Source organism: Hoplias malabaricus, chromosome 9 (assembly GCF_029633855.1).
Source record: "Hoplias malabaricus isolate fHopMal1 chromosome 9, fHopMal1.hap1, whole genome shotgun sequence".
NCBI classification, from domain to species: domain Eukaryota; kingdom Metazoa; phylum Chordata; class Actinopteri; order Characiformes; family Erythrinidae; genus Hoplias; species Hoplias malabaricus.
Window position 1 is genome coordinate 34200832 of NC_089808.1, and position 16222 is coordinate 34217053.

The 16222-nt window shown below is 37.9% G+C and overlaps 1 protein-coding gene across 4 annotated transcripts in view; it reads left to right on the plus strand.

The window, feature by feature from the left end:
* rgs12a (regulator of G protein signaling 12a) overlaps positions 1-16222 on the plus strand; it is a 38089-nt gene that overhangs the window by 8140 nt on the left and 13727 nt on the right. For 2 of the 4 annotated variants that reach the window (XM_066681908.1, XM_066681909.1), the window contains one exon: positions 15304-15322. In XM_066681908.1, the coding sequence (XP_066538005.1) occupies positions 15304-15322 (19 nt within the window). Of the gene's footprint in view, positions 1-762; positions 923-8517; positions 8885-15303; positions 15323-16222 lie in introns of those variants that run through there. The other 2 variants (XM_066681911.1, XM_066681910.1) reach the window with 2 other exon arrangements.

Genomic DNA, 16222 nt, shown 5'->3' on the forward strand with positions numbered 1-16222 from the left:
ATTGTAGGGTCAGTAGACAAGGACACACTGATGTTGCTCTTTTGAGATTGTGAACCACGTTTTCATGATATCAGACTTTTCTCACGCTTTTGCAAGTCCGGACGATAAGTCAGAATATCTCTGCAGCATAGAGTGGAACACACACGCACACACTCACAGACACAAACACTGAATAACAGAGTGTGTATGTGACTAGCACTGATTCTTTCCTACAGGTCCTTTCTCTCATATACTTATCAGAATGCTACTTTTTTATTATATAACACAAGAAATATCTGATTTTTCAGAACATATTTTGTCTAAAGTCACTTTTAATGTGAAACTGTTTGGTTATTGGACAGTAATTTGTGGTATACATTCCTCTACTACTCAAATTCAATTTTCTTATGTGGTTCAATCTCAGATCTGGTAGAATCACACCAAAGTGTACTTTGTGAGGGGCAGTGGTGTTACCTACTGAACTATAGTCACACTAGATGATTCATAATCATCATACAGACTGTTGCCAATGTATTAAGAAGTTAAAACAAAGGAAAATAATAGAGTAATTGTGAAGTGTGTATGTGCGTTTATATGCAGCGTCCAATTCATTCCTACTGTTTCCTCTGAGTGACCTGAGGGAGTGAGGTTTCCTTACAGTGGGAGGAGAATCTGAAGTTGAAAGAGTGAAAGGAGGGAGCATGGAAAGAGGGAGAGAGCTTTAGTGTGTGAGTGAGAGAGAGAGAGAGAGAGATGAGAGATTGGAGTGGGGGTAGAGTTGGAGGTTTTAGATTCAGTATCACTTCAACTTCACCCTGTGAACTCAAAGAGCATGTAGGCGAATGGACATGTTTATTTATGCCGGCTGCTTGACGGAGCACTGAGGAAACACACACACACACTCACACTCATGGATTCAACTTTAGCTCTCCACTCTCAAACAGTAAGTGCTGTTTCTCCCTCTCCTATCTTACTGCATCTATTTCAGAGGAAATCTCTATGCTTTCTAGATTTTTTTCTCTTTCACAAAACGTCTTTGCACTTCACAAGAACTTTGTGTGATGGAAAGATTTGATGTTTTGCTGAGCTTGGATCGTCTTACTTTCAGCTAATTTTAACGCCCTGATTCATACATAGTATTGTCTCTACAGGCTTAAATATGTGTAAGCAGTGATCTAGAACAGTGAGATGAGAACAAACCAACAGCAGCACTGTTTAGGCCTAGACTTTAACTGTTGTAGTAGTTTCAGTAAAAATGCTGAGATATTTGCTGCTAGACAATGCACACCTTAACTACCTCTTATGTAGGTCACTGATTGCCATGTCTATCAAATGTGTTGTTGTTTCAGAACAATTTGAAGGAAATGTCTTGTCACAGTTCGACCTGTGGGTTTGTTTATCCGTAACAGTCATTATGATCCACTCATCTAATTAGGCAAGGGCTCCTCCCACACCTGGTTTTCCCACAGACAGGGTATACTTCAGCATCCCTGAAGCATGCTATTGACCACCCAATTGCATTTTGTCACGTTTTAAGAAAAAACAAGAAATTCCCATTCCACTTCAATTTAGGCATTCACATCTGTAAAGTAAGAGAAAGCCAATGTCCCCATATTTATTTGAATCGATGGAATTTAAGGTAAACTAATTCTTTCAACACTACCCATGGTACTGCACAGTTGATGAAAGAAGCACTGAAACTTTCCCTGTCATTATCTCTTCTGCATTAGCATTAGTTCTGAATGCTTATGATGGTGAGATTTTGAGTTTGACACTTTTCTGTACCCAGATCACACACACACTACCTCATGTTGGATGTCCTGGCTGTGGGCTCGTAACCCTAAACCACAATAGCTGTGTGAGCAGCCTTTAAACTAGCCATCACAGAAAATGCCTTGATGAAGGCCAGCTGTTATTTTCATCATTGTTAAAAGAAGTTTAGGAAGTTCCAGATTACTGCCTTTTTTTATGAGAGGATTGGTCAGTAGTTTATGTGCAATTGAGTTTTCTAGATGGGTCACTGGTAATTTATTTATTGCAAAAGGATGCCCAAGCACATCATCTTACCTTGTTCTCGATATTCACATTGCTATATTGTTCAACGGTAATTCAAATGTAATTATATATATATATATATGTATTATGGGTTGAAATAAAATACAGGATGCAGATCATATGAAGAAAGTAGCTAATTCTCTTCTGTCCGTAATGCTCCTTGGATACATTCAGCATTGTCACTGACCAACATTCACAGTTCTATGGGATTTTTTAAAAATAAATAGTAATTTGCACTGGACATCAGTGTGATATCTGGTGCTCTTTGAACTTCACTGATACTAGATGAATAGGAAGCTGTTCCAGACCTTTCCCCAGGAGAGCTACTTATATTCTTCCTGGAGCAGTCAGAGCAGCCACAAAGTGCTGGCAATTTTTGTAGTAAGCTTCTTAAGGAAAGTCACTTATTTTAGAAGCTACTGATCTGGTGTCACTATGAGGTCTGAATCAAAACATAGTAAGCAATCCAGAATCTAGAACAAGACAGAATGTGGAATAAAGTCCAGACAAGCGCTACTCTCCATAGTTTAAAGAAACCTCTAGCTTGGCTTGTTATTTTTACACATATTCTTCATCATTATGACTTTGAAACCAGTCAGTTCAACTCATGCTTGGCCAAAGAGAGCTATATTTGTCAAGAAAGGTTTCTGTCGTGTAATTATGAGCATCAGGTTGCAGTTTAAAAGACCACTGATTCAGTACAAAGGCGGAAGAGAAAACTTTTGAAAGTGTGGTTGGGTGGGGTCCTGGTGAAGCTCAAATGATGACTTACGTACTGCCTCCAGGCTAAAATGAGGCCTGCCTGCCTTCTTTCCTCATGCCACTCATACTGGAGGAGAGAGAGGAATAGTGGTTGTTTACTAAGCTCAACACCCTTTGTACAAACGTAGTGAATTGCGAATTAAACGTGTAATTTGAGGATGTCTGTAAGGGTGTGTAAGGCTTACATTTATGATCTTGCTTACATTTAAGAAATGATGCTAATTGTGGGATTATTTGGCTTTTGTAAACAGTAGTTTAGAGTCTAGCTATTATTAATATACATTTTACCAGTGACTTTGATAACTAGAGATTACCTGGGCCATTTGTGGTAATCCCAAAAAATACCTGGACTCTCATTTAAATTATTTTATGACTGAAAAAGTAGCACATGCTAACACCTGTGTAGCAAATAATGGCTCTGGCTTAAGTAAGTTTTCTTTTGGGAATTCTAATAATGACATATCTAAAACAGGTTCAGTAGATTGTTGCTGTAACACTCCTTAAAGCCCCAGGGAAGCCATTTTGAAATTTTGTATAATTCTAAACTTGGGTGTTATGTAAAACATTCAGCAAAGTTTAAATAAAAAAAAACACAAAACAGAAATATGATCAATCTTTCCTCAAACATGACCAAAATATGCTCCTCAGAGCTCTATGAGAACGGTGTGGGGGTGGACTGACAGCTCTCTATCACTGGAGAACAGAATGCTGTTTACGTTACCATGGCAACACAGCCTCGAGGAAGAGCAGTCGCAGTGTTTTTACTCTGAACTGCGATTGTCATTTTACACAAGATAGCATTACACAATAAAATGGCACAGGCGGGTGGAATTGGCATTATACAACCGTTCATATACCTTCTAGAGTGTCTCCAAATTGGTGCTTTCCCCTGCTGCACTGCCGACCGAGGGTAACTTTTATCCCCGCTGCTACTTTGCTGTAAACGCTGGCACAATGTGGCCACTATCTCCTCTGTGCTGTCGACAAAGTGGGGTTGCCTTCCCCACTGCTACTCTGCTCTGCGCAACGGCCAAGTGCGGCTGATATCTCCACTGATACTCCGTTAAACATGCAGACTGACTCAGACTTAATTCATTAGGGCTCATTCTGTATTGTTTTTTGTTCTGTTTGCTCTGTTTATATTTTTCATTCCCTTCCCATAGCCTGGTGAATAGCTGGAAAGCTAGCTCATTTACTAATGGCTCCTAAGCTTTAGCTCACCAGGCTCTTCGACTCAGAGAGGAAGAGTGTCTGTGGTAGCTTCGTGATTAGTCAGGGTAACAGTGACATAAGCATTACCCACTTTTAGGACCTGCCCTTTGCTAAACGTTTCGCATAACACCCAAGTTTAGCATTATACAAAAATAACACAAAATTTCAAAATGGATTCCCAGGGGCTTTAAAGTTAAAAATAATTTGCAAAAATGTTCGTTAGGAGTTCTAGTCTGGGCTTAGCCTAGTGAGAGCTGCTGCTTTTGTTTGGTGATTGAGCAGTAAAATTGAAATTGGCTTTATATTTATTTTGTATATTTATACTTTATTTTGTACTTGTAAATTTCATTCATTTACACTGAGATCCTTATAACATTTTAACAGTTGAATTTGTTAAGCAGCTACTTCTACTTCTGTTTGCTTCTTCACGTCTGTTTTCTCAAAGCCTGATCTAGCCTAGTTTAATTGTGGAACTGATCTGATTAGTAGTGTGCATTGTAAGTGTCGCAAGAAGGTCTGAGTCACATCTTTTAACTCTGCTTTGTCATGTACTTGTGGTTACTTGATTTGTTAGAAGAAAATGACTGACTTGCATGTAACACTCCTCACCCTTTCTAGAGAATGGGAGGAACCAATTTCAACTCTGTGGTGCTACACCTGCAAAGTATACTTAAAGTGTGTGTTGAATTTTTCAGTTATCTTTGCTATAGACCTGACTTCCTGCTGAAACATGATATCATCAGGTCATTGTGTATCATTAGATCCTTGTTTGTGTGTTTTTGACATTGAATTACTGAATATTACTGTATTTTTATGACTACAATATGCCCTTATAAGATGATAATTTTGCCACTAATTTTGTCGTAGATTCATCATCTGTCAAATTAAGTTTGGTTTGGTCTAAAATAAAATTCTGAAGATTAAAAGTGAGTGGTATGAGCCACAGTCTTCCTGGGGCTGAACCAGCGGAACATACTGAAAATAAACCCAAAAAGTAATTAAGCTACACCAGGCACAGAACTGGAATTTGTCCTCTAAATAAAATATTTGAGTAAAATGATACACAGTATAATCTGCAGAAAAGACATGGTATGTACACATTTATAATTCACAGCCAGTTGCACCCCAGGAACAGATAATATCATATTTTATTTTGAACAATACAGTTTTACCATAGAAACCTGGCACTGATCTGTCAGATTGTTTTTCCTTTATAGCAGCAGCCTGAAATTTGGTCACACAAAGCCTTATGTTCGGAATCTGTGATAAATCAGAGCTGAGTCAGTATCTGGGACTTACACAGGGTGTAAAGTAATGCTTTTTTTCACAAAGTGGTTCTGCATCTCTAAATGAATCTTGAATGGTTGCTTCCTCTGTCCCTCTGTGTAATTATGTTGGTAGTTATTTAAATGCATTAGGTCCATCTCCTAGCCACTGGGATATTTGTTCAAATGTGTCTGTCTAGACTCCAAGTAGAAAAATTCCTGAAAATTATTCACTGGGTGTTTCAGATTTTAAAGATTGTGTCTGACCAAAAATAAAGAATGAATGATAACTATTACTAACTAAAAAAAAATTCTGATTGCAAGAAATCTCTTAAAAGATTTTGTGTGGAACTTGAATATTGATTTTAAATATTTATCAGTCTTGACTGGCAGTTATTATAAGCAAAAGTGTATGTAGAATAATGCTCTTATTTGTAAAATAGGACATATCTTTTTCTTAACTGTAATAGAATCTATAACTGAGCACGGTGGTGCAGCAGATAGTGTCGCAGTCACACAGCTCCAGGGACCTAGAGGTTGTGGGTTTGATTCCTGCTCCGGGTGACTGTCTGTGAGGAGCGTGGTGTATTCTCCCTGTGTCTGCGTGGGTTTCCTCCGGGTGCTCCGGTTTCCTCCCACAGTCCAAAAACACATGTTGTCCGTAGGTGTGAGTGACTGTGTGAGTGTGTGTTGCCCTGTGAAGGACTGGCGCCCCCTCCAGGGTGTATTCCCGCCCTGTGCCCAATGATTCCAGGTAGGCTCTGGACCCACCACGACCCTGAACTGGATAAGCGCTTACAGATAATGAATGAATGATTATTATACTGTAGCAGCATGTGGAATGAATGGGTTCATTGATTTTGTCAGTGATAGTAAATATCATACAGGACTTTACACTGAGAAAAAAAGTTATGGTAAAGGTACAATGTTGGTCACTAAAGGTACAAACTGTTTAAATGAACCTTTAAAGGTACAACAGTGTTTAAAAGCTCAGTTTTGTTCCAGAAGGAGAGACACATGTTTGTAATCTTCCATTATAGAACTGTGTCATATAAAAAAACAATAAAACTCCTGGAGATGAAATGGGGCGTATGAAATCAACACAATTTTTAAAATGTACAATTGTAATAAAATAAGGTACAATTACGTTCCCTAATTAAAGGTACAAGTATCTACCCTTGAGGGTTCCACCACAGAGAGAAAATTTGTGACTGTGTATAAATATCAGTATTGTCCAGCCCTGTTTTCATGAAACAAAGTGTTTTAAACTGTGAAAGAGGCACAGACATTGTCTAATTGTCTTGTTCTACCACCCTCTGTCTTTGTCACTCCTTTGTCTTATCAGTTTCTCCCCTCCCTCTCGAGCGGGCTCAAAGGAAGTCTCCTCTGGGGTCTCTGATGTTATTTTCAGGCAGTTTGTTGTCCACTTGAGATAAGAGGAAGAGATTTGTTTTACCACCGCGACCCTGAAATGGAGAAGCGGAGAAGAAAATGATGATGATGATGATGATGATTTGTTTTACTCCCTTGAAAATGGTTCTGAAATGATTGTTTGCTGCATTCTCTTAATGCTTTTGCAGTTTTCTTTGAGTCCTGAACACACACCCGACTCACATGACGACCGGTATTGGCTACAGTAATACATGTTAACGTTGTATATGTCCTACACTTGTGTATGACTAGAGAGTCAGCTGATGTGGACAGTAATTTCTGCTCAGTGAATGATGTCACTACAAGTGTTTTCACCCAGCTGGAGCCACTCAGAGAATCAGAGGAAACCAATTCTGTAAATCCACAGCATACTTTGCACTCAGGTTCATTAGACAGAGAGACAGACACACGCACACACACACAAACAAAACCCAGAACCCAGCTCTTAATGCTCACATGAAATAAAACTATTTACTTTCTTACAAAGCTAAAAGTGAATAGAAATGTGCAATTGTTTTTTTTTTCCAGTTTCATTTCCAGTCAAAACAAAGTATGAGTGAAATAAATTACTTTTCCCAACATCAGGAAAAAGGCAAAATAAACATTTTTAAACAGAACCTCAACAACTAAAGATAACATCAATATTCTCTGTATTTGTTTTGTCCACACTTTGCCTTTATTACAACTAAGATTCTTTTTATTTTGAGACTTGCTTTTATTATTTATTCAGTAATATTTTCTGCTCTTATAAATACTTTCAAAGTTCCGTCGTAAGTGTTTCCCATGACTTTATTATCTGTTTAATCCCAAATCTGTTTATTGAATTGATTTTTAAAATTGTGGAAAATTCTTTTCCATTTCCTATTTTCACTAAAAGTGCTCATATGCTTTCTCAAAGACTATCAAAGTTCATTAAACAATAAAGTAAATATCTTTTATGTCAAAAAAACAGGGGTTAGACAATGAAAGTGAAACACCTGGTTTTAGACCACGATAATTTATTAGTCTGGTGTAGGGCCTCCTTTTGCGACCAATACAGCGTCAGTTCGTCTTGGGAATGACATATACAAGTCCTGAACAGTGGTCAGAGGGATTTGAAGCCATTCTTCTTGCAGGATAGTGGCCAGGTCTCTACGTGATGCTGGTGGAGGAAAACGTTTCCTGACTCGCTCCTCCACAACACCCCAAAGTGGGTCAATAATATTTAGATCTGGTGACTGTGCAGGCCATGGGAGATGTTCAACTTCACTTTCATGTTCATCAAACCAGTCTTTCACCAGTCTTGCTGTGTGTATTGGTGCATTGTCGTCCTGATACACGGCACCGCCTTCAGGACACAATGTTTGAACCATTGAATGCACATGGTCTTACTGGTGCAATGTGTAATTAATGAAGATTGGCCACCAGGCTGCTCCAATTTAGTCATGAAACCTCCCACACTAAAATGACAGGTGTTTCAGTTTCATTGTCTAACCCCTGTATGTGTTAATACATGTCTGGCGACAGATTTCGTTGAGATGAAGTTGTCAGTACAAATGTCTGAATGTATATATGATAGGGTAAACCTCCTTAGCTTCCTTTCTAATACCATGATTATGGTGGTAGCAGGTGAAGACATGTTATCTTATCTCCTAGAACCGCTGGACTTGAGTTTGAATTTTCAGACAGCAGACAAGCTGAGAAAGCTGCAATATAACATCTCTAATTCAGTAGCTATGCTCTATTTCAAGGCAAAGGCCCACCCACAGTGAACCGGACTAACACGAATATTAAAGAACTAAATTTGTTCCATTATACATCATGCGCAGTTTCATACATATCCAAATAAGCTCATCGGGCAAGTTAAGATGGATTAGGCTTTCTTGGCAGAATTTCAATAGCCGTTTCTCAGCTTGCATGTGATATGATTGTGTGACAGTGGAGCTATGACTACAGTTCAGGAAAATCTTTGAGATGTCATATGTTGGGGGCAGAGTAAACTTGTTTAGACATGGCCAAGTGTCTATGTATGTGTGTAAGTGTGCACTCCTTGTCCCATCCTGAGAGATCTTCAGTTATGTGCGCACACAAACTGAGCAATGCATAGCATATACACGCGTTCGGTCCTGACGAAGGCCTTTGACTCAAAGATAAGTCTTAAAAGGAGGTTCTCCTTCCGAAAAGGCAAGCACCACAAAGTGGTAAGTTTGCTTTCCATTTGTATTTTTTTTGCTCCTTTATCCTTGGCTTGACGTTGTTAGATCAGCTGTTTTACTCATTAGTTGCCTCACTGGCAGCTGTGCTGGTGAGCTTTGCCTCAGCAGGGTTTCAAACCCTGTCAAGAGAAGAAGTGTTTAAGTCCTCTCTTTTTGACTCTACTGTCGGGATTTTCGAGATCTTAACACCAGCCTTTTTCACCTTGAGTCATGTTTGCTTTGTGGCTGTATCTTGGACCCATCCATGCAATCCATCTTTGTGTTCGTGCATTGCTGAAACTCTGGCTAAAACATGCTAAGACATGCCAGGAACCTTTGTTTGGATCTGGTGCTTGTCTCCTGTAGCACTGTTTTAACTTCAGACAGTGAATATACCGTCCTGCCTCTTGGATTTCTTTTGTTAACAGCAACTGTCATAATGGTTATTGTTTGTTCATAATAGAGACCTGTCAAGATGGTTAATGTGCATAATAATATCGGAGACATTTTGAATGTAAAGCAATAAAACATGCAAAAGGCAGCACAGGCTTTCTTGAATCCAGTAAACGTTTTTCATGGTGAACAGCTAGAAGAAGGTTTCACAGAATGCTTTTGTAAAGCAAGACATATCGTATTAGTATCTGACATCAGCTCCGAAATCTACACTAAAGCTTTCCCAGAATCTAACAATTTGCAGTTGCAAACAAAAACATTGGGGGCTCCTACTCTATTAATCCAAAAGAATCAATACAGTTGATGTTAGTGACCTCACACTACTGTAGGTGTGGTGCAATTTGTTTGCAGAGTGCCCCTAAAGGTGCGAGAGCGTTCAGGAAGTGGAAAGAAAGTGGCAGGTGTGAATGTGTGGGAGGGGGCATCACAAAATTGGAATGTAGTTGGTGCAGCTCCACAGAGCAAACCGGGAAAGCAGTAATACATTAGTCCTTCTGCGGGTGGCTTTGAATGTAGCATTCAGATTATTTCCATGCAAAAGAGGAGAATTGTTTTCATGTGTTATTTATGGGTCAAAAATGAACAACAGACATTTTGCTTCATTTTTATGGAACAGGAGGAACAAAGCTTTTTCTTGTGGCATTTCTTTTTAGAGAAATTAAAAATATGCCTGGTCTGTCTTTGTAAGCATGGAAATAATAATAGTGCTCTTTAAATGATAATATGTTCCACATTTGTCTTGCCCCAGGGGACCTAAATCCGTGATTGCTTTCTAATTAGGTTAATGTTCTTGTGGGCATCAAATGTGTATGTACAAAGAAGGCACTAAGAATAAATTTCCAATGTACTACAGGAGATTTTCTCCTTTTCGGTGTATTTTGAACTAGACTGATGTTGCTTTTCCATACCTCATCACATTTACCAAAACGGTGTGTACCTGTTGGATTGGGCTCATTCTAAGAGTTTGAAAATACAGTCATGCAGTAGCACATTGGTGAGTAAGGATTAGCTCAAAAAGCAAAGAGTCTGTGATAAATTTTAAATCTGACTGCAGAATCTGTAAAGAAATGCATATAAGAATAAATAATCTTAATTTGTCACACTTGAATCAATATGAGAAAAAGAGTTATTATATTATGTGGGTTGTTTAGCAAGTTGGAAGTCCTAAAATGAAACAAGGATTTGGTTAGAATATTAGGTCTGACGAGTAAATGCAGCTGTTTTATGAAAAATCATTTTGGGAGTATTACCTGTTCTGGATTCCTATTCTATATTTGGTGTTTATAATGTTCTTCACAGCTATAGTTGTAAAAAGCACCAGTTTGGTTTCTCAGATGATGAATAAAAAAACTCAAATAATCCTTCAACATCTGCCTGCTAGACCTTTAGGAAAATCCCCAAAAATCACAACCCCTGGAATTCTTCAGTGATTCATTTGCTTTATTCTAAAACTGTCAAACCCAAGTGACTTGTTTGGATAACAGACAGTTGCCTGAAAATACATTCAGAAATGGTTTTTGAAATATACTTTTGAACATTAATTTACACTGTTCAGTTTTATGAAACTTTATTGAAATTCTCACATCCTTAATGCTTTATTTAATTATATTTAAACTATGCTGAATATTTAGCACTTACATTTGATCTTCTCCAGATATATTTAATATATATTATATATATAAAGTATTCTGTTCTCTCGCATGTTGTCCAAGACTTGACATTGTGTCAAACAGTTTAAAAACCACTTTAACTACAGTACAGATCCCTTTTTTAAACCTTGCTATTCAGAGTGATGACCACATTGTTCTCCTGCTGAAATCCCCTTTGCCGTGTATAATAACATACTTCCTAATGAGGCTGAAGGATGTATTTATATTACCATAGTCTGAAACACGTGTCGCTGGTGGTTGCTCTGTCTGTGGTTTGAAATGAGTTGTTACCACAGTGTTCCACTTGAGGATTCCAGGGTGGTGGCAGCAACTTATTAACTGAGATGCTTCTTCCGCAAGTGACTAACATGTCATGGCTGTCTGTTTTCCTCCTGCTCTCTTTTTTCCCCTCTGTTTCCCATTACCAGCCTCATGTCTCACTCCCTCCCTCTATCTGAACCACAGAATGGGCAACTAGAGTGCCAGGAGGGGGTTTAGTGCAAACTTGGAGTGGCTTGTGTAGCACCATGAGAGATGTTTGCACAGGAGTTTGCAGTGAATGAGAAAAGTTTGTCATGCCTTACAGCGGTTGAGAAAGTAGAACTTGCTTACATTGTAGATGATTACAATAGATGAATTTCCCAGATACATGACATATGAATATTTAGTATAGTACAAGTTCACTTTTGTATTATCTCCTGAGTCTGCGGACTTCATACAATAAAGTCAGCACATCGAGTCTTTAAACTTTGTCCTTAAACTTTGTACAGACTTGTTCTGAAGAGCAGGCATTGGCTGGCTCACTCAGATCTGTGTCCTAGCACTCATTCAGGCTTTGAAGTGGCCTCATGAAGAAGGCCTGTGGTTTTTGGAGCCTGTCCCTGTCTCTCCTCTGTAGGATTCGCTTAAGAGCATACTTGGACTTCGCTATGTTGAAAACAGACATTATACAAGAGCTGTGTTTTTCTTTCTCTCTACACTTGACTGCAGCATCTGTATGTTCACCAATTTAATGCCTTTTTCACAGTTTTTCTAATTAGCCAGAAATTATATTGTAAATGCATGTAATTTAAACTCTATATCCAGTAAGTTTTGTTAGAAATCTAGTTAAAATGTGTTGCAGATGTGGTGAACCATCTCAGGTATTTCTGATAAATTTCTGATTAGTTTCAGAATCATGACTTTAAATTTCAACCACACTTTTCCTCAGAAAAATACAACAAACCTTACAGCTCTACTTTGAAAATTAAGGAATGTTATGGTTAAGTATTATTTTTACTTAGTAAAGAGGCCACATTTCTGAAGAACTGGGAAAATTCCTATTTTTATTCTACTGTATCACACAGGTCTGTCATCTGCAATCACATTAAATCAGCACAACAGTTTTCCTTTCTTTTTTCAAGTAATTTTCATTTAATTAGTGAGGTTTTTAGAAAATTATACTTAAAATGTTACACTTACATCTACAAACATAATATCTTTTGACCCTGTCCTTGTAAATGTGTACAGAAATGTATGTAATAATTAGTGTTAAAGGGAACGTCTGCAATTGTGGGGAAATTCTGTTCTCTGGTTTGTTTACGTTCAGAAGCTCAGCGTCTTTTAAGATGGAACGGAATGAGGGGTAAAAATGACTGTTGTTTGTACGTGGCTGAAGTTTAATTTGTCTGTATGACTTTATTCACTGTTTGAATTCCCAGAGAAACTCATTTGTAACTTGAGTTGTTTAGCTTTGTAGCAGTTTTGGTTTGTGATTACTTTCCTGCATTTAGTGCTCTCCCACATTTAGAGTCTGACAATGGTACCCACCTGTGGAGCAGGAATACAGCCATATCCTCTTTTCACTTCATGATTTTTAATGTTTGGCCAACTCTTTTTGTCTAAAATTTTACAAAAAGCTGCTTTACCGCTGTGAGAAGAGAGAGAAAGCCTAGCCTACCTGACTGTATTTTTTATTATTATTATTAATTTACTGACACTGGGGCTTAGTACACAATCAGACTGTAGAGCTAGCATATGGTGAGGAAATATCTTCTAAATTGTATTCATTTTTTTATTATTTAAATTGGTGAACTTCAACATTAACTACGTTTTTTTTTTTTTTTTTTTTTCATTGCTGAAGTGTTCAGATACCAGAAATGAACATGTGTTTAAATCTGTTTTGAGAGTTCTACAGTACAAACTTTAATTTTTCTCAACACTGTTTTGGCCCATTCATCTTGACAAAACATGTTCAGTTTCTTAAGAAGAAAAAAGAAACATCCCATTTTAGGATGCTCCCACCTCTGTACTTCACTGTGGGTATGGTGTTCGTATGGCATCACATGGGTAAACTCTCTTTCTCCCAACTCGACAAGCTTAATTTTTGGTTAAAAGTTCTATTTGTTAAAATGCTTTTGTGTGATTTATTCAAAAATAAATCTTTGTGCTCAAAGCAAGGTATTTTGCTTTGGTCTGTTTTCACTGTAAGCTACCAGTTGCTGTAAATTTCCAATTAACATTCACATTAACACAAGGAAAGTAAATGTTTATATATACTTCAGCATTTTACGAATGTAGCATAAAATACAGTTGGTGTTGTTTCTAATAAAGGTGTCCTTCGCTTTAACAAAAAGGAATGCACTTCATTATACCAGGGTTTGCATTTTAGTGCTTGAAAGACACCAACTGATTCTGCCCAACTTTCCTGTTAAACCCTTCATTAGCATATGAATATACTTGCTGATTACCATAAGCAGCCTTGATGTGCCCAGTGATCTCAGCTTTGCAAAGAGATGCATGCTGTGGAAGGAATGCACTCTTTCAGGCTGCTGATGAGCTGATATCGACACACTAACACACAATGGCCAACAGCTCTGCACTGTTTGAGACAGTAGGAGGGTGTGTACGTGGAAGTGCAAAGACAGCATTTAAACCATGTTTAAGTCCATTTAGTAGTCTTCTCCATATATTTTGAACATTTTATTCAATGTTCATCTAGAGCTTCCAGCTTTTAGTTCCACATTTCATGCTCATTATCCACCTCCTTCACATCTGTGTTCTCAGCAATGTCTCCATTCCACTTCCTCCCACTGAATAAATAGTGTATGTGTGCAGTCTCTACTGTTTGTGGTCCCACCCATAAACACAACACGCACACACTCACTTGTTTTTAAACAATGTCAGGACACAAGGTCCTCTCTTCTATTTGTTAGACGAAAGGATCTGTATTTAATAAGCATTTAAACCTAACCCTAAAGCTAACTACTTTTACTCTCGGTCATTCAAAGTAAATGGGTTTCCCTTTTTGGTTTTAAAACAACTAAAAGTTTAAATGTAAACAAGGTATTTCATAGTAGTTTGATTTTAAATGCTCTCTCAATTTTGGAAAAACTTAGAAAGAATGGTACCTTCCGAGTTAGTAACCAGACGTCAGGGGCTTCTATAAGATACCTAGATAGATTAAACATAAAATTAATGTTTATGCTTCCTGATGTCTCAGATATTACTTGGAAATTATTCTGATATACAGTTTTGGACTGAAATATATATTTATTTTCAATCGTATACAAGTCAGAAGACTACCCAAAGAACATCTTTCATTTTCAGATTTACCACTAGTTTCAGCTTTATATGGGATCTCAAAATTCATCAGCACCACTGTTAAGATTTGGATCAGTACATTTCTGTATAATTTACAAAGTATCTGGAAAGTTGTGTCCAATTTGAACAATATCTGGGCCTTAATTAGACAATTTTCCACATGATACAGACAGGAAAGTTTCATCCTACATGTGCTCTCTCTCTCTCTCTCTCTCTCTCTCGTTAAACACCAGAACTGCATGCCCAGATAACCGTTGTGCTTCTGGAGTGAGCAATTACATTGCTTTTAGAAGTACTTGGGCAAAGCCCTTTGTTTAAGATGCAGACAGTTTGGGGCATGTGTAAATAGGCCTGGCTCAGATCATTTGGTGGTGGTGTTTGTGTGTTTGTATGCATGTGTGGGTGGTACCCAGAGCAGAGGTGTGAACAGCTGTGTGTAAAGCCACCAGGGCCCATCCACAGCTACACTAACAGGCCTGTCTGTGAACCCCTTTGTAAAAGAAAAAACTCCCCTCTCCACAAACACAGCTCACACACACACACCCACACGCACATGCATTCCCTTAAAAATAGTCATTCAGGATGAGGAAGGTTGTAGAGATGTCAGAAGGGTCTCCCTGCAGTCCAGACATTTCACATCTCTCTTCCCTTTCTTCTTCCGACCCAGTGCTTTCCTCTCCTCTTTACTCAGAGAGTCAGGATGACTGTTTCTCATTCATGTATTTCTTTGTTCTATTTCAGGCGGCTGCGTCGGATGGTGGTAAGTGCTTTGCTTTTTTTTATTAGCTTTTTAAATTACCACATGATTGTCTAATCATACACAGATTCTTCAAGACTTATATCTGTCACAGGGGTGGGCAAGATGAGAGACTTTTAAATCACCACAATACACTTTTCTGAGCCACTTTTCTGAGCATGTTTGGATTATCAGTACTTAAAGAACAACTGCCTTTTTATTACAAAAACTGTAGTAGTCCTGTTTAATTTGACTTAATGCATTTTAAAAAGTGTATTCCTAATGTATTAACAGCAGTTATTTGTGGCACTTCAGAATTTACACTATAAATGGGCCACTAAGTGTCACATTTTTTAGACGAAAACAGAAGAAAATGTTGCTCTCAGGACAAGCTATGTGAGGCATGTAAGACAATCCTTCAATGTATAATCTCCATTGCTTTTGGGATTTTTTTCCTTTTTGTCCAGTTTGGAAATATCCTTTGGCAAAATTCATGATGAGGGGGGCTTTAGAGAATAACTGCTTTGCCTGCTGCAACAGTAATGGATGCACTGAGTTGTGGCAAGTCAATAATTGATTGTACTGGGTTCATTAACTTTATTAATGAAAACTTAATTATCACCTGGTACCAGCAGAAATTGGAAATATGTTGTGAGTTTTGTGACTACAGCACTACACAGCAAGCAGTGTGGTGGTAGTTAGAGCTTGTCTGTTAATGTTGTTTGATTATATTTTAATTGTTTTCTCATTATCTAATTTGATAATTATTTGAAATATTGGCTTTACAGCTTAACTTTTAAGTTACCTTTTAGTCTATGACACTTAAGTGGCCTGTTCAGTGAAGTGCTACCTAGACATGGGCGATATGGCCTTAAAATAAAATCACAATGTTTCTGTTTTTTGGCGATAATGATATTGTTGGCG